The sequence below is a fragment of the Stigmatopora argus genome, chromosome 6 (assembly GCF_051989625.1).
Source record: "Stigmatopora argus isolate UIUO_Sarg chromosome 6, RoL_Sarg_1.0, whole genome shotgun sequence".
NCBI classification, from domain to species: Eukaryota; Metazoa; Chordata; class Actinopteri; order Syngnathiformes; family Syngnathidae; genus Stigmatopora; species Stigmatopora argus.
The window spans coordinates 12,171,058-12,193,520 of record NC_135392.1 but is presented as its reverse complement, the minus strand read 5'-3'; the positions used below and the strand labels follow the sequence as shown (position 1 = coordinate 12,193,520).

The window sequence follows — 22,463 nt, the reverse complement described above, 5'->3', positions numbered from 1 at the left end:
ATTATTAATTGCTCAAAATAAATAAAAAGCATACATTTCAAGTTTATATTAAGGTTTCTGGCCGACTTCCATATGGTTTCGGCTGATGGAATTCTGGGAAATGAAGTTTTCATTGCGCACTAATCCTCGTTTGCGTGTTCTTTCATAATTAAGCTTTAACAGTCTGTATATAAATAGCTTAGTGTTTTTTTTTAAATCTACTTGTTTTGGGCTAAATATACCCTGTATTTGTACAAATATAATTGATGGGCAAGAAGTTACTAAACGTATATTGGCTGACTTTAGAATTTGATACTTCGAAAAAGCAATTTTCACATGTACAGCTCAAACTAGCAACAAATAATGTCTTAAAAACGTACGTTAATTAATGTAAGGCTGACATATAGAAAGGATTAGTCAACATGTCATGGGGAAAAAAGCCCCCAAAGGCACCAAGTGTCTTTTATTGTTAGATACATTGGTTTGATTACATAGTCCAACCTCTATTTGGAAGTATAAAATTGCAATTCACAATTGTGGTAAAAACAATAGCAAACCACCTTAAACCAAAAAACAACAACAACAACAATAAAACACCTTCCCACACCATTCAGAATATGATACATTAGATATCTTATCAATATCACACATTATTTTCAGTGAGGCAAAACACTCACAGTCGAAAGAACGACAGAATCTAAACGAAGACAAGTGTCGGCAATGGCAGAAGAAAATTGTATAAAAGATACACTGAGCTAGGAGCGTTATTATTTTTGTGGGTGTTACAAAATATGACATTCAATCTAGTTGGCCACTTTGTCAGATTTTTTTCCACCCCCCCAAAAAAGCAATACATACACATACACACACACAAACACAAACACACACACACACACACACTTTCTGTTTAACCATCTCCAAATCAATGGAAAAAGACACACAAGTAGTGAACCCCACACGGCACTTGTTATTAGCACTGTATGTATCTGCTTTACAACCCTATAAATAACAACAGGTCAGGTACATCGAAGGCACGTCTTAAATATGAACAATTGAAGCTTCTCACAGCATGCAATTTCTTTTTTAAACAAAAGAAAGCGTGACGTCAATTGGCCCGTTCCTCTCCGTGCCGGCTTACTCGATCGCAATATAAAGCCCCCTCCCTCCTCCGAATAAAAATACTCCTATGTAACACATATTCCTTTAGGATTCACTTGACTCACAGTACAGAAACAATGTCGTTTTCATTTAAGGCTACATACTTGTCAAGGCAGAAAAAAAAAAACACTTGTCACTTTGTGTCCACTTCCACAAAGGTGATGCAACAAGTGGGTGGCGCAGAGAGGAAGTGGTTGGGTGAGCGCATTTTTTTTGCTTTTTGATGATGAGTGATAATATAACTAAGACAGAGTATCAGGGACAAACAGAGAAAACGGGTCTCTGACTATAGTATTAATATTGGAGATCAAATCTGAAAAATTACGACAATGAAGTCATATGATGTAATTCAAAGAGAAAAGTCAGAATATTACAAGCAAAAATTGCAATATAAAGTTGTAACATTACGAGAGCAAAGTCGTGATCTGACGAATTTAAAGTTGTAATGTTATGAGAAAACAGTTGCAATATGATGAGATTAAATAAAGTATTAATACGGCATTTGACGCAATCTTACAAGAAAAAATTTGTTAGGTAATTTTACGAGATTAAAGTAGTTCAATTATGTATATTTTTTCTTACATAATATGTATGGACTTTTCTTGTATCGACTTTTTTTCCTCATAATATTATGAGAATGATCTTGCAAAATTATGACTATTTTCATTGTCCCATTTTTTCCCATTTGGCCCGAATACGCTGTCGTATAAAAAAAACATCCGTAAGGTCCAAAACGTGTTATTGTATAATAAAACGGGTTACAAACGTAGTGAGAAACGCTAATTTCTGATTGTCAAATGTCTCTATGAGACAGCCCTGAGTTTTGGGCTTTATGGGTATTATTCAGACAAAAGTTTTCACCCAAAATTCACCAAACCCTATAAAAGGGGAAAAAAAAGCCAGAACTTGACATTTCAACTTAAAAAAGTTAACGGTTAAACCTCAGGTGCAACTTCAAATAAGTAGTTCGACGTTAGTTGAAGTGTAATCATTGTTTTCTAAAAGCAAAGATAGCTGCAAAAATCTACCTTTTTTAAATTATTCTCAAAGATTATCACTTGGCTTTCATATAAAACCACAGAAATCTGAGAATTTTTAAAAATAATCTGCTCAAGGGGAGGATTTGGTCTTTTTTTAATGTAAACTATTGTCTGTCAACAATTAATCGATTATCAAAGTAGCTGTTTATGTGATAATTGATCAATCATTCTTGGCAACCCTAGTGTGTACACTACCTAAGATTTAAAGACACGCAAGCGGTACTAGAACAAGGCAAAAAGTGATAAATGTCGATGTTTAAAGGCCAAAGGGCCTATTTTTCGAATTGATTACGATGATCGGGCCATTTGAAAAACAAACCAAAAAAAGATAGAGGTAGTACAAAAGGCAATTCAAAGTGGCAGGCAACGATATCTTTGGAGAGAAAAAAAAGGCACTTTTCTTTCCTAGCGTAATCTAGCAGAACACAACGTCCACTTGCTCTTCCTCGATGGTCCGATTCTTTTCTTCCTCCAAACGATCTTCTCATTTCATACCTTCTCGTTCCCTCAAGCGGCTTGGCGTACCTCTTCCACTTCATGGAAAGCTACCGGTCTGAAAAATGCACGTGCTGATTGTTTTTTTTTTGTCTTCCTCGCGTTCACTAGCGTCGTTTTCTGGTTTTGAAGAGAGGGGGACGGCGTGTTTTCACTGGTTTGATGTTGTATGGTTTAGTCCTTCACAAGTCTGTAGACGTGGTACTGGGCGCCGTGTTCGCTCGTGGACACCTCGAACACAAATGCGATGCACAGCAGCGTCTCCTGGGTGTCGCGGTTCGTTACGACCTGCGGGAGGGAAACAAAGAGGACGTGATATGACGACATTCGGTAGGGTTATTCATGCGTGTGACCTGGCCTAGCAAAATGATTTGGGAGTAGCACAAAGGGATTCCAAGAAAAAAAGTAAAAAGCCTCAGAACTGCTATTTCCAAATGTTCCACAAACATCACTTTTATTTCAAATTTCCATGATCCTAAGAAAAACTGTTCAAGAGTACATCAAAATTAATTTAAAAATGGCATGCAATTATTACCTATTTATTTAGGTCTAAAATGTCTTTTCCTGTGTCTGTATTCTCACCCTCTTGCTACTGTGACAATGAAATTTTCCGAATACAGGATGAATAAAGTTATCTAATCTAATCTAATGAAAGAAGATAAAGAAATCCCCATGGATTCAACAAAAAAACATTTGACAGAATTTCCTTTTTTTTCTTAAATTTAAATTTTCCTAAACATTGAAGGCGTTCAGTTAAGGTAAATCCACCTGTTTTCATTAAGTAGACCTATAAAATTAAGATCATTCATTCTTTTATTTTTATATTTTCCTTTCTGCTTACCATCACAAGGGCCACGTGGGGTGCTGGAGCCTATCCCAGCTAACAATGGGCAGTAGGTTTGGGAATTGATTGCCAGTCAATCAAATCACATGGTTAACAAAGTTTTCATTGTTTCAAAAGTATAGCACAATGCATAATTTAAGCAGTAATTAGCATTTCCACCTGATTCTGATCTAAAAACGCCATGTAGTGAAAAACATACATTTTTTGGTTAGTGCATCTTATTTTCCCTTTTTCACCGTGTCTCATTTTTCTGTACCTGCAGGATGGTGAAGTTTTCCAGAACACTGTTCATCATGTACTTTTCGGGCAAGTGTTTGAGCTTGTGAATGAAGTTGATCATGTACTCGCACATGGGTGAGCGGTGGATCCTGTAAACGCACTTGCCCGCCTCCAGCCGGGCGTATTCGGTCTGCGGCGAGGAACGAATGCACACTTTTACAAACATGCAGTCACAGGAGGGTCAAAATTGAAAAATAAAGACAAAGAAAAATAAATCCCCCAATATGTTCTGTTTTGGACTTTTAAATCTCACCTGAGCATTTTTGGGAGGGCAAACTACGAAAAAGGTGCACCTTACAGTGCGGAAAATACATTAAGTAAATAAATGAAAATATGAATCTATATGTTGTTACTGACTTTTACTTTTTGTCATTAAATGTTTTCTTTTTTTTTTTACCCATGTCTACAATTTCTTGTGTGTCTGTCTTGCTACTGCAACCAAGGAAATTTCCCCATTACGGGATGAAATAAACTTCTAATCTAATCTAATCTAAATACAAACATGAAAAAATACCAGTATTTGAGAAAATATACCTTTATACTCTATAAATGAAAATATGAAGCTATATGTTGTCACTGATTTTTACATTTTGTCATTGAATTTTTTTATTTTTTTACCTAGGTCTACAATGTCTTGTGTGTCTGTCTTGCTACTGCAACCAAGGAAATTTCCCCAATATGGGATGAAATAAAGTTCTAATATAATCAAATCTAAATACAAACATGAAAAAATACCAGTGTTTGAGAAAATATACCTTTATATTCTCAGGTATTAATTCCTTTACTTCTCTATCTATCGATTTATTTGTTTTAATTTGGGCACTCCACTGATTGCATTTACATTGACAGACTGCACATTTGAGGGGGCGACAGATGAGCGGGTGTCATTACCTCAACTTTTTCCACCACCTGCTTCCCAAAGGAGCAGACTTTGGTTGAAACGGTGATGGTCATGTTCTCGGAGCTGCTGTACTGACTGGTGACGCCGTAAAAAGAACCGGGGCCGTCCTGCATGCCGCTGCTGTTCAGGTCGGCCTGGAATAAGAAAAATGAAACATGGGTTTATAATATCTTGTGTAGAAATAATTCTTACCACTGAAATCCAGAAATAGACTAGAAAGTTTTCATTTAAGGGAGCAAAATACACATTTTTCAGCACGCTAACACGTTTGCTGCCATTGATGGCGACAAATGTCCGATCCATTTGAAGTACGATGCCTGGCAGCGATCGTTCGTTGTCAATGGCAGCAAATTAGCAGATGATTTTGAATAAACTTTGATCGCGCACCCAGAATTTAACCAGAAAAAAGGCATTCTGTGGGCCTTTCTCATAAAGCTCCTTGAGGCCGCCCTTCTTCTCCGGGAACTTGTCGTAGATCTGCCGGATGTCCACGGCCTCCAGGAGGGGGTCGCTATACGACGGGTTGGTCTGTCCTATGTGGACAAACAGGTGTTTGCTGTACTGTAAAAATCGAGACAAAAAAAACAAAAGAATATTAAAAAAACCAAAGAACATACAACATAAATGGGGCCCTATAGTGGGAGCCACCTATTGATCAACCATTTGCAGTGCTTTTAATTAGCATAAAAAAAACTCACAGTGTCCGGGTCCCTCTGAACCTCCATAAAGGCCGAATATTCCAACATGCGCAGTTTGGAGGAGGCGATAGTCCGGTCTTGCCACACTGGCACCGCCGTGGCTGTTGGCGGAGGGGGCGGAGCCAGCGGCTCGTAATCTGTACGCAAACATTTAGGATTTACCCTCTACAGTCAGTCATATTTTTGCATGGAAACTGACAGAAATGGTAATGAAAAATGTTACATTGACATAAAATAGTCAGACCTAGAATGATACAGTTAAAAAGCCAGAAACATTTAAAAGGTTTACGGTCAAATTGACAACAAATGGCTGCCAAAAGAATAGGTCTGATGGTGGTGAAGAGATTTCTCATTCTTTCTTAACCAATTGGGATTTGAATCCGAGTCACTGTGGCAGTCGAGCGTACTGACTACTGAGCAGACAGTCCAGTCTGATTTTAAAGTTTACTTTTGAGTTCTCAGAAAATAAAGTTTTCCACATATTCTATACATATAGAATATTCATCTCATTTTCTGAACCGCTTTATCCTCATTAGGGTTGCGAGGGGGGTGCTGGAGCCAATCCCAGCTGTCTCCGGGCTAGAGGCGGGGGACACCCTGAAACGGTGGTCAGTCGTACGCAGGGCATAAGGAGACAAAGGACAACCATGCACACTCACCCCCATACCTAGGGGCAATTTAGAGTGTCCAATTAGCCTACCATGCATGTATTTGGAATGTGGGAGGAACCCGGAGTACCCGGAGGAAACCCATGCAGGCCCGAGGAGAACATGCAAACTCCACACAGATGGACATGACCTGGATTTGAACCCAGGACCCCAGAGCTGTGAGGCCGACGCGCTAACCACTCGCTCCACCAAGCCGCCCTATAGTATACTATATATTGAAATCCCATTTACCCAAAAAAGATGTGTGGTTACCTTTTTTAAACCATGGCTTGAAAAAAAACTGTAAAATTCAGTTATATATATATATATATATATATATATATATATATATATATATGTATATGTATATGTATATGTATATGTATATGTATATGTATATGTATATGTATATGTATATGTATATGTATATGTATATGTATATGTATATGTATATGTATATGTATATGTATATGTATATGTATATGTATATGTATATGTATATGTATATGTATATGTATATGTATATGTATATGTATATGTATATGTATATGTATATGTATATGTATATGTATATGTATATGTATATGTATATGTATATGTATATGTATATGTATATGTATATGTATATGTATATGTATATGTATATGTATATGTATATGTATGTATATATATATATATTAGATTAGATTTAGATTTTTACTTACTTGGTATGGACTGCGTTATAGGACCCGACAAACCAGGGTAGGGAGGCTGTGCAAAGGGTTTGATACTAAAAGACAAAAAACAAGTTCATGAGACAAACGGGATGTGAAGAGAAAAAAAGAGTTTCTTTGACATGTTTGACTGTTTTAAAAAGTAGTAGTTTGATTTCTTGAATTAAATTCACTCATTTAAACGCCAACCCGTCGTAAATTCAGGCGTCCCGTCCCGCACCTCCCATCCCGGGTTTTCGAGGGTTCCACTTACTCCTGAGAGGGTCCAGGTTGTCCCGGAATCTGCGCGTGCCAGAACTAGAAGTATATATATATATATTTTAGCTTGAACTATGAGACAAAGCATGAACATTTAAGTAAGGGGGGGCTCACTCTGCCTGGCTGGTAGTTGGCGGGGGGCATCGGCGGAATATGATTCTTGACCATGGTCGGCGAGACAATCTGCGCCGACGATAGCGCCGCCATGTTCTGGAGGGCTTTGTCTTTGGACGCCTGATCCTAAAGTGGCGCCAAAGGGACAGGAAGCCAGTCAAAGAAAAGCGGGCGTCAGAAGGAGACCATCACGCTCAAAGTGGGGTACACACATACGGTTTTGATAAGTGGGTGAGTGGCGGGGGGTTTATATTCTGTAAGAAATATCCTTTAACTAGTTAAAATATCAGAAATAGTATTCAAGTTGGGCAGCGAGGATATTTCCATATTTTCCAGAAAATACGTTTTTTTTTAATAGTTTGGCTGGGCCATTACTCAAGTGCAACTTATATATGCTATATATTTATGTATATATATATATATATACTTATATATATATACATATATATACATACATACATATATATATATATATATATATATATATATATATATATATATATATATATATATATATATTTATGCTATAGACTACCCCCAAAAATGTTACCATGTCATGTTATTATTATTACTTGTTGTATAATGTTTTTTTGGTTTCTGATCAATTAAAAAAAATAGAACAGTTAATTAGCCCTCTTCCAGTCAAAATGAATTGGACGTCTAGTGACGTCAAAGGCACTGTGAGAGGAGCATTCAAAGCATATTTTTTTGTTACATTATACTAACATGTTTCAAATTTGTTACGTTATGCTTATTATAATTATTTTTATTATACATATGATTCGTATGTGTGTACCCTGCATGACAGTTATTAAAATACATTACAGGCATTAGTATTGGGTAAGAAAATGAAGATTCCACTGGTTATTTAGCCTTGGAAAGCCAATCCAAGCAGAGCATCGTTTGCGGTCACCGAGGAAAGCAGACAGGAGCACCGCCGATGAACCGATACCATGAAAAACATGGGTCATTTCATGAACAATGCGTGGAAAATAATGCATGGCTTCCAAATGTTCTGGTTTATTTCGACGCCTCGCGCTGTCGAATTTGCGTCCTTTAAGACCCGAGTGCCCGAAAACAACAAAGCGACACCTTAGCGAAGCAAGCGAGGATGCACAGCAGTGTTCAAAAAGCAAGGCCGTTTCCTAAGCTCCGCCCCTCGTTTTGGGATGCCGTAGTGGGCGGGCCGGGGGCGGGGCAGGGGTTGCCATGCCAGCGGAGGGCCAGTAGGAGGCCCGCCGATGCCGATTATGCGAGTAGCGAAAGCACGGCGTATGGCACGAATGAGATTCACTTACCAAATTCATCGCCTGAGGCAAAACAAAAAGAGAAAAGGACCATTAGTTCGATGCATTTAAGCCGGACGAGGAGTTTTGGCCAGATGGGCATTTTTCTGAATACTACTCACTTAACATGTTAACTGCCATTGACGGCTACAGACTTGAAATATATTTGAATTGAAAAATCATTCATTTTCCCTACCGCTTATCCACACAAGAGTCACCCAGGCCGCAGACGTCCTAGGGACAAATTTTTAGAGTGTTCGACCAATCTACCATGCATGTTTTTGGGTTGTGGGAGGAAACCGGAGTACCCCGAGAAAACCCACGCAAGCAGTCAATTGGTCCAAAACTTGTTTTTTACTACCGTATTTTCATGACCATAAGGCACACTTAAAAGTCTTACATTTTCTCCAAAATAGACAGGGCGCCTTATAATCCAGTGCGCCTTATATATGGATCATTATTAAAATTGTTATCACGATAAAATAAAATAAATCAGTCGATAGGTTACACCACCCTGTACAGGTCTCGCAACTATGGTAAGCAGCCTGCAACTTCATTTTCCCCCGTGCGCGATTCATGCTGGGATATGTAGTTCTATTGTCTATACACCCAGTGTGAGGGCGAGCACACTAATTTGGTGCTCGCCGTCATTCCGGGTGTATTGACAAAAGAACTCCAGCCGCTAGATTGGCGTCAACAGAGCATTCAAAGCTAGAATGCAAATGATGTATATATGTGTATATATATGTGTGTGTATATATATATATATATATATATATATATATATATATATATATATATATATATATATATACAATACGGGGAAGCTCGCTAGCACCTACCTTATATATATATATATATATATATATATATATATATATAGAGCCGCAACAGCTCTCGCAACTACGGCAAGCAGCCCCCGACTCTATTTTCCCCGAAGAAATAGTAGTGCGCAGTGACTGCTGGGATATATAGTTCTTTTGTCAACCAATTGACAGCGGCCGTCATTTACTAGAGTTGATTTACAAAAGAACTCCTGCCGCTAGATGTTGGCGTCAACAGAGCATTCAGAGCTAGACTGTGAACTATATATATAAATATATTATATATGGATCAATATTGAGCTGCATCAGCTCTTGCAACTACGGCAAGCAGCCCCCGAGTCTATTTCCGGTGCGCGGTGAATGCCGAGATATATAAAACGGCGTTTCATTTCGGTTGAGCTCGATCTAGCACATTAATTCTATGTTCGCCGTCATTCCCAGTGGAAGTCTCAACTGTGGTCCGAGCTTTCAGGAAGGCAGAAATTACTGACTCGATTAATGACGACTTTGGTGAGACGGAGACGTGTGTGTTGGATGCCGCATTCGCCCACCTGTTCAACATGAGTTATTAAGCTATTGCTGTGTCACAAAAATACTAATACTTTAACCTCGGAGAAAATTAAAAAAAAAACCTGTTGTTTATTCATGTTGGGAGCGAATGGAATTGTCAGAAAGCTGATTTGTAATCTATTAATAAAGTTTGGCTGACCTATCTGACTGTTTTGTTGATATTCCCTTTAGCGCAGCAGCATCTAGTGGATGCATAACGTAACCCCAGCCTCTACTGTAGACCCGTATGATGCGGTGCGGTAGACCAGTGTAATGCGGAGCGGTGCACCTTATATATGGAAAAAATAAAATGTGTCATTCATTGAGGGTGCGCCTTATAATGTGGTGTGCCTTATAGTCGTGAAAATACGGTATTTACGACAAATGTTGGTTGTTGCTAAATGAGGTTGGAAGATACAATTCTGATTATTATCTAATATGAACCAAAAAAGTAGAATACTACAAGTGAATATATTTATAATAGTGAATCGATTCATTATTTATTCACATTTTTTTACAGCATGGGTGAATATCTCAAAAAGGAGGATATATAAAATAAGATTAATTAACAATTAATTCCACGCAGGATTCTTATTGAACTACAATACTTGTAATAAAATGCTAATTTATAGCTAATAAACAAAATGAGAAACACATTCAAGTTCTAGTTTGTATCACTAATTAATTGAATATTTTCAATTCTCATAATACCACTACATAATGAAATGAAATGTGTGTTTTGAATGTTTACAGTATGTTTTTAGTCAACATTAATATAAATTCAGATTGCCTACACATGATCTGCCACTGTTATATTTGTTACCAGTAAGACGTTAATCTTAGGGCAGCAAATTGTGTGAGCACGTGATATGAATGTGATTTTGCATTGATAAAACATACAATACAAATAAGGAAAGACCAGAGCAAGTATTTTGTAATGTGCATCTTTAGAAATAGGACATAACAAACTAGAATGAATAAGAGAGAAGAGGGCAGGTAGACAAGTCTCACAGGTTGAAGGGCATGCGGCACAAGTGTGAAAGACAAAAGCGTCTCACGGGCTCCTTGTGTTGCATTGTCTTGCTTTAAAGGAGACATATTTTCTATTTTTCCTCGCTAAATCTTCCCCGCTCTCCTGAACTTGCAGTGGACACGAACACATTCGCTTACAATCAAAGCGATTCCTCTCATTCCCTTTAATTATTTGGTTGACGTCCAATCAACCTTCAAATGTGAGTTGAGTATATTTTTTGTGTGCGAGTTCAGTATGTGCCTTTGCACGGGCTATGCTAATATAAGATTCGCTAAGCGTCCAAGAACGATTCGATGTCTAAATACTAGATATCAAGGCACGGTGGATGACTGCTCCGAGCTGGTGGACACAAGTGGAAGTACAGCCAAATATTGTTAATTTCCACTAAAAACACAAGCGTAAAGATCGATTCAGAGGGATTTGGAATCGATACGGGAATCGTAATATCGCGATATACTGCTGATTCGATTTAAAATAAAGCCTTTATTAAATTGGGTCCTTTTAAAAAAACAATATTACTGCATATTAAGAAACCCACTAAAACTGGTTATCGTGCTAGGACTAAATATATGTCCCCTTTAAAAACAATCATTAACCGTACTCGAAGAGCGCCATCTTTCTCACATGCGAGTGAATTCCTTAAAATCGCTCCCAAATTTTTGCCGGCCCCAGCTCAGGGCTAACGTTAGCGAAGCGGTTAGTGTCGAGTCGAGCCGCCGTGAAGCGCATACCTTTAGCTTTGACTGGATCTCGCGAGATTTTCTCCGGGCGAGAACCTGCAAGTGGCTAGAAACCTGCACAGAAGAATAGCCAAAAGGGAGGGAAGGAGGGAAAGGAGCCAGAAGACAAGAAGAAGAAGAAGAAGGGAAGAGAGAAGCCGTAACCAAAAGAGGAAAGAGACGCCCAGTCAGTGTCGCCAGAGGGGCGGGGAAGCTCGCTAGCACCTACCTTGATACCCGCCTGGTATTCGCGCACTTTCTTCCGCGCTAACACCTGTATGTGACTAGACACCTAAGGGGGTGTGAGAGAGTTTTTGAGCACAACAACACAACATGCACGAGGATGCAGGCAAACACACGCCAGTGACTCCTCGGCCACCGTTGACGGCGTTAAGACGTCCAATCCGGGAGGACTCGGCAGCAATCCAATGTCATTGAAACGTGTTGGTCGCTGGTGGACGTCCAATCCATTTGAGCTGGGAGGGCTGATGGCTGATGGACATTGGTTCATTTCATCCGTTCGCTGCCAGCCCTCACAGCTCAAATGGATTGGACGTCTGTCGCCGTCAAGTGTAGTGAATGAGTTAATTATTTGTTAGAGGTTTTATGTAAGAGTTTTGAAAAAAAGTTGACTTTTATTTGCCACTCCATTGAATTTTCATTTTTTTGGTTTGATTAAATATTGACTTGTTGCACATTATTTTTAAACCATTGCATTTTCATTTTTTTGGTTTAATTTAATGCTGACTCGTCGCACATTATTTTGAAACCATGCGGAAAAGCTTTTTTTGCTTTGACTCTAGTCAAAATTAGAGCTACAAGAAGCTACACGATTATTGTGATGGTCGACTAATCGTAAGACTTTGAACTTAAGAAGACCGACATTGCTTAATATTCACAGGCTTATATTCTTTATCCTCTACAAAGAACGATTAATAATACACTGGCTAACTCATTGGCTACCTTTGATGGCGCTAAACATCCAATCGTTTTACTTTGTTTTGACCAATCAAATTTCATTGGACCTCTAGCACCGCGAATAGAACTGGAAAACTAGCGAGACCTCCCAGTATAAATAAAATAATTAGACGGTTATCGTTTTAAAAGGCTGGCAATAAGCTTGGGGAGTGAAGGTGACAATTCTGCCCTCATGAGGCCAAATATGGTACATCACCCCAGAATATATTGAGTTTAGCAAAAAATGTAACAAAGCTAAAGGATTTTTGCACTGTATTCAATTGTGTGCTTATTGTACAATAAAGTCCTTTATTATAGAGTACTTAGCTTCTTATTAAAAAGTGTTTTGTGTGTTTTTCAAGTTACTTCAGTTTGTGTAAGATAACTTATGATGGGAATCAAACCTGCATCTAAAAAGGCACCAATGGACTTGTGTTTGACTTTTGAATTTGTAATAATGAACTATCATACGCAATATGATGTTATAGGCTCAAATTAAAAAATGACTATTGGAAAAATAAGGATGATGATGTTACTCATTCAATAAAACGACACTTATTTTGCATCTTTGGTGTTGTTTCATGTTGTTGCTCTGATTAATAAAAAGAAATCATGCATTTCACATCACCAAACTGTTAAAGTTGTTAAGCACTCCAAAAACAATGATAACTCTTCACCTGTTTTCTGGTTCGAGTTTTCCCCGTCCTCAGTTTGATGTAGCGCGCTATCAATTCATTGCGACCTGCGTAAAGAAAAAAAAAATGGTTTCAAAACGTGACAGTAGCCAACATTAAACAGCAGGTGGCGCTGCCGTCGCTTTAAAAACATCACACCAAGAAGAGATTTGACCTTTCTCAGAGCACATGGCAAGCGAACGGGGTCACGGGCCGCGATAACGCCACGGTCTCCCACTCGTTTCGAAGCTCTTTTCGAGAAACGAAGCACACGGGTATTAAAAGCCGCGGAATTTCACCTCAACGTCTGCGGCCTAATTACCCAGAGGGAGCACCGAAGAGACATAACGTGCACTCGCGACATTCTGCACAAATGGTTTATGCGGCTATTTTGGGGCGAGCGCTTCTTCTTAGGTTTCTGTTGCGTGAGAAGTACTCAAAAAGTATCATTAATCTTAGTATTTTTTTGACAGTGCGGATGCCCCGTGGCAAACCAATCGTTTTTTTTTAAACGGAACTACTGCTCTCCATAGGGGATAAAAACTGACAAACTGGTTGGTTGAGTTAAACCACCGTAATAATCAGAAACAGCAATAACTCTTCTTTCACATAAAGAAGTAAAAATACTTCCAATGTAATGCTTTCTTTAGTGAGTACCAGTAAAATCTTGGATTGGAGCGTGACAACATGACAAAATTGGGATATTTTGTGTTGCAAAAGGTTAAATTGCCATTGGCAGCACTGGACGTCCAATGCACTCAGTGACACTGAAACAAAAGCATTCACATCTATTCTTTCCCAGTTTTTGGGGCATTTACAGGTCAAATTCCTGTTCATTTTAAAGCAATTAGAGATTACAAATGCACCAAAATGAAAAGCAAGTGATTGAAAAAAAAATGAAAGTTAATTACAAAAAAACCAAACGGATTTCAATGATGAAAGGTGAATGGAAATACATGCTTTGAGTTACGAGCATGGTTAGAAGGACTTGAACTTGTAACTCAGCTCACCACGGCTGGAGAAAAAAAGGGTTGAATGAAACTACAATGTTCAAAAAGTGTTTTTTTATAACATTATTGGATGAAAATATATTTTGAAATATCATTTAAGCACTCCTGTCTGTCTACAAATGTGGTAGTATCAGCGAATGTAAAGTTTTGCATTGTTCACGTTCAATGCTCCCCATGCAGACACATAACGACGGAAAGGGTGTCCTGTTTATACACCCACTTTTTTAGCACTGGGCCTCCAGAGGTACCCTCATCTCGCAGTGACCATAAAAGTACAGCGGGGCTCTCACGGAGCGGCCCGCCCGATACCCGACAAGCGCCTCCCTTTTGCGCCCGGGGCCAAAAGATGGACACGCCCGCTCCGGCGCCTCCGCATTCCTCGCATTCCTCCCGGGCTGACACATCTGTGCGAGCCAGTCTGATTGGCCCGGGCCTGCAAACGCGCTCGCGCACCCGCGGAGAGGAGAAGGGCTTGCGTCAGGGGGTTGCAGTCGGGGTTGGAAGGTTGACGCTTAAGGGGGCAAAAGGGGCAGCTGATGCTGTAACTCTTGAAGGCCACACAAAGCCGTCACTGTCTCTGCCAAACAACTGCCACCTGGCTGCAAGGGGTGAGGGACAGGAGGGGGAGAGGGCTCAAGGGGTCGGGGGGGCTGGCGCATCCACCCTCGCTCCCAAAACAACAGTGCCGTCCGTGTGAGCCGGCGCGCAGCAGACAGAAACACCTGCTGCCGACCGTCCCGGGAGACGATGGCAGAGAGAGAACAATGCCAAGCCCGCCAAATGTCAGCATCAATCTCTTTAGTGTCCAATCAGTTTGTCTCACCGTGCGCCTCAGGGACTCAAAAAGCAAAATTTCGTTTTTTTAAAGCAGCATATTCATTCATTTTCTGAACTGTTTATCTGCACTAGGGTCGCGAGGGGTGCTGGAGCCTATCCCAACCAATTATGGGCTACCAGTACGACCTGAATCGGTGGCCAGTTAATCGCAGTGCACAAGGAGACAAAGGACAACCATTCGCGCTCACACTCATACCAATTTAGAGTGTTAAGCCAGCCGAGGAAGGAAACTGGAGTACCTGGAGAAAACCCACGGAAGCCCGAGAAGAAACTCCAGTGATCAAAATATTGTTAAAATAACAAACAAATCGGTGGAACGGTATAAAAGGGTTGGCATGTCCACTTCACAGTTATGAGATTGAGGATATGTGGAGTTTGCAGGTTCTCCCTGTGCCTTTGTGGGTTTTCTTCAGGTGTTTCATCCCACATCCCAAAAACATCCATGCTATGCTAATTGTATGCTAAATTGTCCCTGGTTAAGAGTGTGTGTGTGAATGGTTGTTCAGCCAAGCGTGAGCTGTGGTTGGCTGGCAACAAATTCAAGTTTTTTTCCCCGCCTACTGCACGTAGTTGGCTGGGATAGGCTCCGGCGCCCCTCGCAACCCTTGTGACGATAAGCGGATCGCAAAATGAATGATATTGTATATCAATACTGACAATTTAAATGAATTAGCACTAGTTTCTTTTCTGATTTTTATATATTTTTGACATACAGTACTCAGTCCTCAACCCCCTAAAAATCTGGGCTTTTCTGCCATTTCTGCCAAGAGGAAACTAATCAAATCCTCCAAAATCCTCTCAGCAATAAACAAATATTCCCCCCTTGATTTGGATCCACACCAAAGCTTTACAAGTTTTTACTTGGCTCAACCTCCAACACCCCCACAAAGATCTGTGGAAATAAAGTTGCACGATTAGTTATGCAACCCACTCAACAAAACGCCAATAAAAACACAATGTCCTCAGTGGAGGCTGAAAAAAGAAGCGTGTACATCATTTGAGGAGTACAAACAGTACACGGAGATAATCATGAATGAATCACCTGGTGGCGTCAGAACAATGAGCCAGTAAGACTGGTCCGATGAGTAATTTCTACCAGAACTGGCATTAAACGCGGGGGCGGTGCAGCGGGTGCCGCTTCTCTATCTTTTTTTTTTGGCTCCCCTTAACATCCCCGTCTTCTTCTTCCAACAAGCCACACCCCCCATTTTTTTTCAACTGCAGCACCGCTGGAATTTTCCACTTCCAGACTAAGATAGTCAGCAAAAAGGTAATCTCTTTTTCACGCCGCGTCACAACCGCCCCTCTCAAAACATTGAGGTAATCCTAAATTGCTAGCATACTGCTCTAAAATGTCAGAAAACATTCCGAACATCTCAGCCAGGAACTGACAGGGAAGCACCCATCGTGCATCGTCACCACTCTAACTAAATTTTTTTTTTTTGGGGGGGGGGGGGGGGGGAGTAATCATGTTTCACTGTTTGACGGTGCCAGACGTCCAATCCGTTTTGACTGGGAGGGCCGAATGAACAAACGTAGAGTCCTAGTAGTACAAAATGATCCAACATGTACAGGAAGTGAATCCAAAATGTTCTAGAAGACAAAATGGACAGTCAATGACATACTTCCCTTAAAAATAAATATATTTTTTTCAAATTCATAAAAGACCGGAATCTGTGTCCCCTACTTGTCACACATGCAGACCACCAGAGACTGGTGTTGTGCAATGTCAATATTGAAATTATCACAATTGTATTTATTTTTTTAATCTTTCAAAATGAATTGAATAAAACAATATCTTTACTGTAGTGACACACCATTTGGATGCAAGAGGCATACACATGTACATCTATGTGTATGTAAGTATATGTATATTTATATATGTATGTATATTTATATATATGTATGTATATGTATATTTATATATATGTATGCATATGTATATTTATATATATATGTATGTATATGTATATTTATATATATGTATATGTATTTGTATATATATATATATAAATATATATATATATATATTTCCGCAACACGCTTAATTATTTATATATTTATTTATTTATGTGTTTGTTTATTTATTAACTTATATATTAACTATCCATTTATGTTTAATTATATATATATCATATTTATTTCAGCAACAATAATAATTATTTATATATTTATTTATTTATGTATTTATTAACTATCTATTTATGTTTAAAATGTCTTTTCCTGTATCTGTATTCTCACCCTCTTGCTACTGTGACAATGAAATTTCCCGAATACGGGATGAATAAAGTTATCCATATCCAATCCAATCCAATTTACAGTACTTAAAAAAAGGCATATCTCAAAATTTTAGGGTCTTGTCAATTATTTTTAAGGGCTTTCATGAAAGCGCTAGCTTTAAAAACACAAAGCAAGCAGCTTCTTTCTAGCTGTCCATTTAGCGTTTAGCCAAAAACACGAGTTGCTGTCGGTTTTAATTTTATGCCGAACGAGAGCGTTTATATCAATTTATATTCCAATGCATATCCCACCCCATTCTCCCCTCCGTGCTAAAATGCTAAAAGTGACACATGCTTCCCCCAAGCACTTAATTTTTTTACTACCCAAATGACAGCTGCACAGTAAAGACTGCATGTGTTTGACACACCTGCCCGGGCCCGAAAAAAAGAAAAAAAAAACTTAGGTGAGCAATGTGTCAAAAAACAAGACAGGTGACATTTTTTTGGAGCGCGCTTATGAACGCGGTCACCGTGTAAACTTGCGTGACAAACGCGTCTGAATGTTTTCGCTTTGGTAATCCTCGAAATATGTGCTACGGCCACAAGGGAAGTGATATTTCAGGACTATAAATCTTTCCACGTGAAAAGGGAAAAGAATAGAACAACAATGACGCTGGTAAACGTCGACGTGCAGGAATAGCTAAGCCAAGTTGGACGAGGATGATGTCGTTATTTTAGCATGGAGAGGTTTCATAAATGACATAATAGGAGATATAAATACAAAACTTGCCATAGATATTAAATTCTGCATACTACATACAGAGGTGCCAACTTTACACGGCCAAGCAACGCAAACTTCGGGACTCCAGACAACCTCCCTAAACTCTGGAAATCCCCAAAAATTGTTACTTAATTTTTTTTTGAAGCAACCATTTCGGAAAAGTACCACATTTCCAATTTAAATGCCTCGAAATTCACACCATTGCTACGGCTTCCGCATCTTACTTCTGATATTTGATTTAACTACACTGTAAACCAGATGAATTCAGTAACATGATTCCATTGTGAATCATCCGAGTTCCAAGTTCTGACAAATGATTCGTCTTGTGCTACTTCAGCATGCCAATCGATTCGGAATCGATTGCATAGGTAGCTTCTATCGCTTTAACATTTTCGTTTTCATAAGAGAAGTTAGTATTATCAAGGCTGACTAAACCACTAGTCTTTTGTTTTGAAACAAATCCTATCATTTCCGGTGTGTACTACACAGCACTGGTAAGTTTTATCAATATGCCTGCCTGGGATAAGCGAAAAAAATGGATGGCAATTTGGATGAAACTTCCAGTAAGAAACCGGACACTCACAGAAGTTTAATGGTTCGTATTTGACGAAATATCCCATGTTGAAAAGAACATGTTAGTAATTTTGTACAATAAAATACATTAACCCATTTGTTGCCAAAGTATCACTTTCATTTTTGACGCACAATGAAAATGTGAAAAGGTACTAATGCAACTTTCTACGATTACTTGTTAGTAGACAACTTGGACAAAGACAGAGACAGTAGTAGTTTAGTAATAAAATAAACTAATAAACTAACTAAAAGTATATATTTTAACTACGACTAATTGAAACTATTTTACGTCTAAAAAATTGTTTTCATCTTTTTCCATCATTGATTCATTTATTTTGAATGCTATAGACATGAAATCATTCATTATAATGTCAACTCTTGGCCCATTAAACCTTTAGAAATCAGCGTGATGACTTTAGTGAAATTAATAAATGATTTTCAATATATAGGTCAGAAATTGTCCTAATTAATGTCTACTCACTGTGATATTTTTGTTTATTTTAAAAAAAATGAAGCAATTTGGAAAAACTAAAAACTGAAAAATGTTTTCTAAAACGAATAACAGGTTGAAAGTTCACTTAAATTCTGAACCATGTCTTTTTTGCCTTCCTTTTTCGAAACCGCTCCTCCGAGAATCGTTTATGTGGCGTTATTATAAACACGTGACTTATTACATTGGCGAGCCGGCCAACGCTATGGAAATGAGTGGCGATGCTTCTGGGGAGTCTAGACGTCCGCGCGAAGTCAAATGAAGCCCGCTTGATAAGGAAATGGAAATTCGAAGGCTTTCCCACCAAGTGAGAGGCGTCCGAGGAGAATATTTGGAATTCCCGACGGTCGTGGATGACTAGTGCGCGTTCGGAAGCTGTCGGGAGAGTGTGAGATTGAAAAAAAAAAACGGTAGTTGTTAACATTCCCGTTAAACTGACGTCACCGCGTCTTTTAGCGATCTGAGGTCATCGCCTCGCGAGGGGGTTTCAACCGGCTCACGCCTCCCCTCGAATGACTCTCCAGGAGGGGTTTTGACAGTTTGTCACTAAGGGGGTCTTTGTCAACGCGCCATTGCGCAATGTAGACGCAACACTGGCCTGCTAAACAGGTCTCGAGAGTTATTAAATCCCACTTAGCTGGGTTTCAAATGAACACCGAAAGGTGAAAAAAAATGTCATAGTCAGCTGAAATTCTCCCAAAGTTAACTTGGCTTTTTTCAGGAAACTTGAGCAGAATCAGCAGAAATGTCTACTACTTCACCAAACAAAAGGCAGCATGATGAACGACCATGGTAAATTCAACCGTTGAGTTGGAAAAGCAGGAAAATACACGAACACGTCTGCCTTACAGTTCTGAGGTTCCTGGTTTGAATCTCTGTTCAGTCTTCATACTAGGATTTTAACATTAGGTTGCTTTCTTGTGCTGTTTTTTTCATCTTCCTTAAACTCAACTTTCAACATATTTGAAATCCTGGTGTCAAATGTACAAGAACACTGAACAAAACCATCCATCCATTTTCCACATGCCCGTCTAATGGAGCAAACGACTGACTACACCACAGGCGTCAAACTCAAGGCCAGATCAGGTCCACCATGTCATTTGGAGTGCCCCGCAAATGTAAATGATGTGCACATTTCCTCTTTTCTCGCTAAAATCACGTCCAATCAAGTGGCGTCAAATGCACAATCCATTTGAAGGGAGACTTCAAACTGTGTTTATTTGCTGATTAGTGAATTACTCACTGCAAGCCTAGTTGGCAAACCTAATGGCTTTCAAAAGTAAACCCTAATAACTATGTGGCCCGCCTCGAAAAAATGAGTTTAACTGGTCGCCAATCAATAGCAGTAATGTAATGATAACATCTACAATAATAATAGTTTTGCCTGTCCAAAAAAAGCCACAAAAATATGATCTCATCATGGGAAAAGCCCCCCAAAAGTGATAAAATGAAAACTCATGCCTGTAAAATACATGCTGTGTCAGTTGAAATTGACGGTCTTCACGGCCATATCGATTTCAACTTTTCGGGACTTGATGGACAATAATTAAAGAGCAGGGGAAAGATTTACACAGCTCCACTAGAAGAGTCTTGGAGCGATACATTTCATTGGCGAAAATAACAGTTTCCAGAAAAACAGAGCACTTTGTTAAGGACAGAACCAGCGCGAACTTCCTGTCACTCGCCGTTCGTCAACATTTCCGACCTCGGAGTGAGGCGTCGCGATAAGTCGCGACTGATGCTTTTAATCCTCCACACCTGGGCCTGCCGAAACAAACCCATCTGGAGTTCAGGGCGCAACACCTGCAGTTTAATGAACACCCTGCAGGAAACAACTGGAGACCACGAGCACGCGTTCTGAGTTCCCATGTGAATCTGAATTCCACTGCGATAAAATGAAACGCTTCGACTTCAGGGCTCAATGTGCAGAAGGGGGCAGGTGGAAGTGGAGCAGAGAGATGTTCTCAAAACAGCAAAAACCTGCTCCGAGTAGCAGAGCAACCGGAACCAACCGCCTCGGGGTTACGGCACGACGTGCGCAGACATGTCGAAAAAGTCAAACCGGCTCGCTTATTGGAACTGAGACATGAGGAGCAGTGGTAGAAAAAATATGCGAAATTTGGTTTTGCATTCGCTTGCTTTCAAATTCGGTACTTGTCTGATTTTGCTACATTTTGCTACATTTTTTACATTTACATTTTTTACATTTACATTTGTTAGCGATTAGACAAATTGTGGAGTCGACTCACCGTACATCTTGCCCTCGTCCGACAAGATGATCTTCCTGCGGCCGCACGGCGGGTAGATGGCGAGCGCCTCCTGAAAACTCTGCTCGATATCCGGGCTCCAAACCCCCTCGGCGTCGCCGTCGATGACCTTGTCATCGTTGTCCCCGCCGTCAAGCCCATCTTCTGGGCTTCCGTTGGCGCTCCAATCGTGGGACGCAATGGTGGCGGCTCCCCCTGGGCCCGAGCCCGAGCCCCAAAATGAACGGATCGGGAGGAGAGCTGTAAAAACAGAACCAAGACAAGCACTTAATTTGGACCACTTTTGTTAAAAAGGAAAGGTTTTGCGTGATTCTCCACAAGAGCCTAATGAAGGCCCTCGTTTATTTATTTAGAGAGAACCAGACCTCAAAAGAAATGAGAAATGCGGGAACACATGGTCCCAAGATGTTATATCGTGAGATGTTAACAAGAGAAATGCAGAATCAAAACAATGTTGAAAGCAGCCAAAAACAATGTTTAAACTCCATAAAGAAACACCTGAAAGTACAAATACAAGATTTTTTTCGTCAATGTGCTGTGCGCTAACTTTTGCTTACATCTGGCAATTTCCATTCATTTGTAGTTCAGTGATCTCAGATATAGTGTAGTGCTTAAGACTTTGACCTAGACTTGCCAAGCTCAAGATGCCGACAGACTGCTACTGAATCCAAGACTTTTGGAAATGAAATCCGTGACCAGTTAAAAAAAACAACTTCAAAATATGTCCTGAATCAAGACTGGTCTCCAGAATCTAAGACAACCTGGAGACGATAAACCCAGATAGAGACCGAGACTAAGGCCAAGACTGAGTCTTTTGGGAATAAAATCCAAAACCGGATAAAAACCTTCAAAATATGTCTTCAACCAAGACTTTTCTCAAGTGTAAAATGCAACCTAGAGATGATTCCCCAGACAAAGTATTTCACAGATTTTGTGTCTTTGCGTTGGTTGATTGAATGCAAATAAATTCAAGTCAAACCATGATGTGACCTCACTAATCAGGACTGGCCTCGGAGAATGTCTGTGGTCTGGGAACTGTAGGAACTGTGTCTCAATGCGGTTGGATCGCGGCTGACGGCAAACAGAAATCCAAAGTGTTTTTCAAGCTGCCTCCGCAG

At 39.7% G+C, this 22,463-nt stretch overlaps 1 protein-coding gene across 3 annotated transcripts; it reads right to left on the bottom strand.

Moving 5' to 3' along the window:
* Positions 1–404: 404 nt before the first annotated feature.
* Positions 405–21,470, bottom strand: tead3b (TEA domain family member 3 b). 3 transcript variants are annotated; one of them, XM_077602126.1, is made up of 11 exons: positions 21,328–21,470; positions 13,172–13,236; positions 11,550–11,612; positions 7,127–7,252; positions 7,008–7,051; positions 6,746–6,810; positions 5,395–5,531; positions 5,084–5,257; positions 4,687–4,830; positions 3,773–3,925; positions 405–2,960 (listed from the first exon to the last, which is right to left on the bottom strand). In XM_077602126.1, exons 1-11 carry the CDS (start codon positions 21,332–21,334, stop codon positions 2,847–2,849), a joined length of 1,092 nt encoding a protein of 363 aa, XP_077458252.1. In that variant the 5' UTR covers positions 21,335–21,470; the 3' UTR covers positions 405–2,846. The 3 variants fall into 3 exon arrangements, with proteins under 3 accessions (XP_077458252.1, XP_077458253.1, XP_077458254.1); XM_077602127.1 differs by lacking the exons at positions 11,550–11,612; positions 13,172–13,236; positions 21,328–21,470 and adding an exon at positions 8,425–8,624; XM_077602128.1 differs by lacking the exons at positions 11,550–11,612; positions 13,172–13,236; positions 21,328–21,470 and adding an exon at positions 7,952–8,267.
* Positions 21,471–22,463: the final 993 nt, after the last annotated feature.

Excerpts from the sequence above, each read along its gene's own strand:
- tead3b (XM_077602126.1), bottom strand. Across the intron at positions 4,831-5,083 it reads TTTTTCTGGTTAAATTCTGG|GCCGACCTGAACAGCAGCGG; the intron begins GTGCGCGATCAA and ends TTCTTATTCCAG. Across the intron at positions 3,926-4,686 it reads AGGTGGTGGAAAAAGTTGAG|ACCGAATACGCCCGGCTGGA; the intron begins GTAATGACACCC and ends TCCTCGCCGCAG.